Source organism: Calidris pugnax, unplaced genomic scaffold (genome assembly GCF_001431845.1).
Source record: "Calidris pugnax isolate Ruff unplaced genomic scaffold, ASM143184v1 scaffold335, whole genome shotgun sequence".
Classification (NCBI taxonomy): Eukaryota; Metazoa; Chordata; class Aves; order Charadriiformes; family Scolopacidae; genus Calidris; species Calidris pugnax.
The window spans coordinates 447,004-452,716 of NW_015091148.1; the positions used below are offsets into that span (position 1 = coordinate 447,004).

Genomic DNA, 5,713 nt, shown 5'->3' on the forward strand with positions numbered 1-5,713 from the left:
TTTCTGCTGTTTTTGCGGGGGGGGGGGGGGTTAAGGGCTGGGGGATTTAGGGTGTGGGGATTTTTTTTTTTTCCTCCTCTTGTATTGTTTGCCCTCCAGCTCAGAGAAATCCTTCTTCTTTATTTTTTTGTTTTCCTGAGCACGGGTTGTGACTCCACTAGCAGGAATCCTCTTCTCCCGAGCCTGAATAATGGCCCGTCCTGGTCTCCTAGTAACTGCGGCTGCCACATCACTTTTGACAATGGTGCATCCTTTGAGCCTGGTGCTCCGCTCCCGCTGTCTGCTCTGTTTCTTCAAATGGCAATTGTCTGAAATTTCTCCAAATGAGCAACTTTTTGTGCGTGGCCCGGTTTTGTATGGTTTGTCTGTGCTGGCAGAAAGGGGGTTTAACTCCGTTTTTTTGTGCTCTTTCCTTAAAGCAAGCGTGAACCCTTGGGGAACGTAGATTTGTGAGAGAGCTGCTGGTAGGATTTCCTCCCCCCCCAATATCAAATATTGCTCCTGTTATTTTCTAAAACCGGGCTCTCAAAGCGTTTTTAAACTTTCTGTTCTGGGAGTAAAAGTCTTCTCATTGATTATTTGTGCTAAAAGGCTTTCTTTGCTCGATGCCTTTTGGAACCGGCCTCTCTCTCTCTCGATGTGAAAGTGCATCTCATGAAACTTCGCCAGCAGCCGGGAGGCAAAGCTCCCTCCCTCCCTCCTGGCTGCAGAGGAGGAACGTGACTTGTGGAGGCTGAAGGATAAAACCCTCTCTGGTGACAATACCTGCCCCGTAACTCTGCTGGGGTTTTCCTGGTGTAAGGGGATTTTTGGAGCTGCCCCAGTGCTCTGGATATAGGGAGTTTTGGGGCAAAATGAAGGGCTGGGGAGGAAGGTGATATTTTTTTGTGGGGTCTCTTCTATAGGAGGGAATGTGTCCGCATAAACGTGTCCGGGAGCTTAAGGTCTGGATGTGTGGGGAAGGGCAGGAGGCTGGAAATTCCCATCCGTGGGGCAGAATGAGCCCAGGCACAAGCAATAGCAACCCAGTGTCTGGGTTGTCTGAGTCCTGGCAGCCCCCAAAGCTGGACCCACCCCCCAGATACTGGAAGGGGAAAACTCAGATGCATCTGAACGGAGCCTCAACCACAACCCCAGGTTTATTTTCCTTCTCCCCTGAGGAGCCTGAAATTGCTCTCGGTGAAAACACTTGACCTGCCTCCGTGCCACCGTGAAAACTTTATTCTCTCAAGGACAGCCTTCTGTTGTGGTTTTAGTGTGAGGTTGGTTGTTTGTTTGTTTTTTTCCTTTCTTTTTTTTTTCCTTCAAAGTAAATTAAATGCTACAGCTCAGAGCTCCACTTCACACACACGTACGGACACGGGCACGCACCTTTGCCCTGGGGAACGGAGCCGGATTGTGTCCGGGCGAGGGGGGGGGCAGGCGGTGGGGAGCCAGGGGAGACGGAGCACGGAGGAGATGAAGGGGAAAGGCATGAATCACAGCGTGTCAGGGGAAACACATGAATCATATATTGTGTCAGCAGGTTGGACAGATTCCACCAGGATCTCTCTGCCGGCAGATCCACGCTCTCGAGTCCCTGAAACCCCTCGCTGTGCCCGGTGGGAGCAATGCGGGGGTGGCACCCCAGAAGGTCCTTCCCACCCATCCCCACTCCCCGGTCCCATCCTGGTAGCCCTGGGCATCCCCTGGTGGGAAAACTCGCCTCCAGCTCCCAGTGCTGCAGAGCTCGGACACAGGGGAGACGATGTGGCTGCCCAGGGACATCTGACAGCCATGGAGGGCATCAGGTGCCTTTTTTTCCCCCCCACCGAGGTCTTCCCTCCTGCTGGAGCCCTCTTTGCCGGGTCACCAACCTTTTTAGGACCATGTGGCCCAAATCCAGGCAAATCCATTATTGCGCTGAGAAACCCAGGTCCTGACTGTGGCTTTGTGTCCTGTTTTCTGTATCCCATGTTCAGCCCCTGCCTTCCCATCCCACTCTCCAGAGACCACGGATCCAGGTGGAGCAATGCCGGTACAATTCCACAGCCTCCCATTCCTCCTCTTGAACACGGGAGCTTTTGGGGAAAATGGAAAAATCCTTCCTCTTCTCCTGGTTCCTGGGACCATCGTGCTCCCGCCCCCACTTACAAAACCGTCCCCGTCCCCTCCCTCCCCTCGTCCCCCCCCAGCACCCGCCCGTCACCGGGGCATCCTGCGACGGGCAGAGCGCCTCATCCCGAGGGGTAGTAGGGCACGTCGCTGTGATAGTTGTAGTCGGGACACACCTTCTGCACCAGCCTGTAGTCTATGCTGTAGAAGGTGATGTAGATGCAGATGACTTTGAAGGGCTTCGAGCAGACCCAGGAGACGTGACTCTGGGTGTGCTCGTGGTAGCAGGTCTTAGATGGGTCGTAAGTGCAGAGGGTGGTCTTCTTGGCACGATCCACTTTCTCGTACTCCACGCGGCAGTTGAAGATTTTGGATTCTTTGGCCTCGATGAAGATCTGTTGCTCCAGGTCAAACTCCACTGCCTTGGTGGGGGGGACGAGGCTGACGGAGATGTTCCCTTGCCCGGTTGAGTTGTGTCGGAAGAAGACGTTGACTGTGCCGTTGCCGTGATCAACCACCTTCCCGGTGATCAAGAGGTTCAACTTCACTGTCTTGATATTGGAATAGAAGTCTCCCCAGCCAAAAATTTTTTTCAGCTTGCCTGAGGCTGGCCCCAAGTCCCTCTGTCCTCTGGGGTGTGGAGCGTGGTCCTGCTCGGACAGTTTGTCCAGGATATCCCATAACTCCCGCGAGCTGCTCACCAGCTCCAGGAGGGTCGTGTTCTGCAGTAAGGTTGGGGTTAACAGGGACTTTGGAGAGAGCAGCCCTCTCATCTTCTGCGCTTGAGCTCTCTCCTGGGTCTTGGGTTCACGTTGCTCTGAGCCTTTCCCCGGTTCTTCTTGGCCACAGATCACCTGAACATAGCGATGGTAGAGAGTGAGAGATGAGTGATGGGTGCCCCCATTTTCCAGTCTCACTCTCCAGAGCCACCCCACTTCTCCAGACATGACCCAGCCATCCTCTTTCCCATCCTTGCTTTCCTTATTTCCTTTTTCTCTCGCCTTTCCTCTCTACTCCTCCCTGTAGTCCATATTTCCCATCTGCCAAGCAATTTTTCCCTGCTCTTGTTGTCTCATGGTTGCTCAGGGAATGGGTGGAAGGAGCCGGGATGGTGCATTCTCCTCACTGATGGTGCCACCTGGCAGGGGCACCTCCCTCAGGGCAGAGCACTTGCACCTGGGGCATCTCTGCAGATGCTGGGAAGAGGGTGCTATGGGGGGGGATGCCCACCTCATGGCCTTCACACCGGTCTCTCTGCTGACAGCGTGGCCCATGGACCCATCTTCTGACCCCAAACTGTGCCGTGGTCCAGTGGCAAGAGAGAGCTGGGAGCAGCGGGGCAGGACAGGGGACAGCAAAGCTCAGAGGTGAGTTCTCACCCCGGGGGGGAAGATGCCCTTCACCCCTAACAGCCACGGACGGGCTCCTCTGGAAACTCTCCTCCTGCTGGCATGGGGGCTCTGCCTCCAACCCGCCCTGGACCCCAAAATAAGCACAGACGGGGGGCTGTGGACCCAAAAATAAGCACAGATGGTGGCTGGGGGGCTGCCTCACAGCCAGGTGGTGGGCACCCAGAGGGGCTGGGAGGGTGCCCGGGGGGGAGGCAGATGCTGCAGCCCCATCAGTGCTGGGCCACCAGCCACAGTCCCTGGGGTGCAAAGGGCTCGCACGGCAGAGAAGGGGGGTCCCGAGGGGGAGGTCGGCCGGGGGGGGCTGTGCCCGAGCTCTGCCCCAGCCCGGGGGGCGCGGGAGAGATGCCCCCAGAGCTCCACCAGGACTGCTCTGCCGGGGACGGTGGGGATGCAGATTTTTTAGGTACCTTTAGCACCAGCCCTGCCTGCGAGGCCCCCCCGCCCACCCGCTGCGAAATAACAGAACTTTTGGGACGCTTGTTTTTTTCCGGAGATGTTGGGGGGGGGGGGAGATGGAACTGGGGAGGGGGTAAATTGATCAGGGAAATATTCCTGGCTGTCGACTCCCCCTGTCCCTTTGGCTACGCGACCCCCACCCCTCAGCCTCCCCCATCCCCATCGCTCACCAGCAGAGAGATGCTCCCCTGGATGAGGAGGACGATGCAGCTCCGGGGGAGATGCATTTTCCAGCCGGTGCCACCCGCCTTCGCCGTTACCGCAAATTTGGAGAGGCTTCGGGGAGGGGGGGAAGATTTGATTTTTATTTTGATTTTACGGGCTCCTCTGGAAACTCTCCTCCTGCTGGCATGGGGGCTCTGCCTCCAACCCGCCCTGGACCCCAAAATAAGCACAGACGGGGGGCTGTGGACCCAAAAATAAGCACAGATGGTGGCTGGGGGGCTGCCTCACAGCCAGGTGGTGGGCACCCAGAGGGGCTGGGAGGGTGCCCGGGGGGGAGGCAGATGCTGCAGCCCCATCAGTGCTGGGCCACCAGCCACAGTCCCTGGGGTGCAAAGGGCTCGCACGGCAGAGAAGGGGGGTCCCGAGGGGGAGGTCGGCCGGGGGGGGCTGTGCCCGAGCTCTGCCCCAGCCCGGGGGGCGCGGGAGAGATGCCCCCAGAGCTCCACCAGGACTGCTCTGCCGGGGACGGTGGGGATGCAGATTTTTTAGGTACCTTTAGCACCAGCCCTGCCTGCGAGGCCCCCCCGCCCACCCGCTGCGAAATAACAGAACTTTTGGGACGCTTGTTTTTTTCCGGAGATGTGAGATGCATTTTCCAGCCGGTGCCACCCGCCTTCGCCGTTACCGCAAATTTGGAGAGGCTTCGGGGAGGGGGGGAAGATTTGATTTTTATTTTGATTTTTGATTTTCTTTCCTTTCCCTCCCTTCTTTTTAAGCGAGGGACGTCAGGTAGGGGAAGGGGGGGGGGTGTCCCCCTTTATAAACCGGTTCCTAGGGCCGCCCCCCGGCCCATGGTGGCTCCGGCAGCTCCCACCCCGTTGTGCCGGGACCGGGAGGCGGCTTCACCTGCTGCCGGTTCCCCCGCCGGTTCCCCGCCTGCTCCTCCCCGTCTTGTTGGGGACTCAATGAAACTCCGCTCCCTCCCCCGCCAGGTCCTGGGAGCAGAGCGGCACCTCCAGTGTAACCCTTTGCTGCCCGCAGCCCAGGCAAACCGGCCCCAGGGATGGAGGGGGGTGGAGAGTGGCTGGTGGGGGGCCCGGGGGGCTCATCTGGCTCTGGTAGGGTGGGTGGGTGCACCCAAGGAGAGGGGTGGGGAGCCATCAGGCAAAGGAGTCCCCATCACTCCCCGGAGAGGGGCATCCCGGGCTGGGGGTGGAGAATTGGGTAAATGGGGGGGGGACACACGACACACAACTGGGGGGACCCACTGGGGTGACTGCCTCTGTCCTTAGAAATGGCTTTATTCTGCACCGAGGGAACAGGCAGGACCATGGCATTGCCCCCTGCCCTGGGGCTCAGCTCTTCCCCATCCCATTCCCCCCAGTCCCACCATCAGGAAAAGGCAAAAGGCTTCTTCTCCCACCAGTGCTCCCCACCCCGGGGGGGCTGTGGGTATGGTGAAGGGGGGGCACCATGTGGGGCAGCTCTATCCTTTGGGAGGGGATGGACGAGGAGACTCTTTGGGCCTGGATTTATTGGGGAGGTTTAATTTTTGTTTCTCTAATACTGGCTGCTGCAGCACTGCT

At 58.1% G+C, this 5,713-nt stretch overlaps 1 protein-coding gene across 1 annotated transcript; it reads right to left on the bottom strand.

The window, feature by feature from the left end:
• Positions 1 to 117: 117 nt before the first annotated feature.
• NXPH3 (neurexophilin 3) lies at positions 118 to 4,260 on the bottom strand. Its single transcript, XM_014958967.1, has 2 exons — positions 4,133 to 4,260; positions 118 to 2,948 (listed from the first exon to the last, which is right to left on the bottom strand). The coding sequence occupies exons 1-2, from the start codon at positions 4,187 to 4,189 to the stop codon at positions 2,217 to 2,219; spliced, it is 789 nt and encodes a 262-aa protein (XP_014814453.1). The 5' UTR covers positions 4,190 to 4,260; the 3' UTR covers positions 118 to 2,216.
• Between the last annotated feature and the right edge of the window lie 1,453 nt (positions 4,261 to 5,713).

Excerpts from the sequence above, each read along its gene's own strand:
- NXPH3 (XM_014958967.1), bottom strand. The coding sequence starts at position 4,189 with ATGCATCTCCCCCGGAGCTGCATCGTCCTCCTCATCCAGGGGAGCATC. Across the intron at positions 2,949-4,132 it reads AGGGGAGCATCTCTCTGCTG|GTGATCTGTGGCCAAGAAGA; the intron begins GTGAGCGATGGG and ends CGCTATGTTCAG.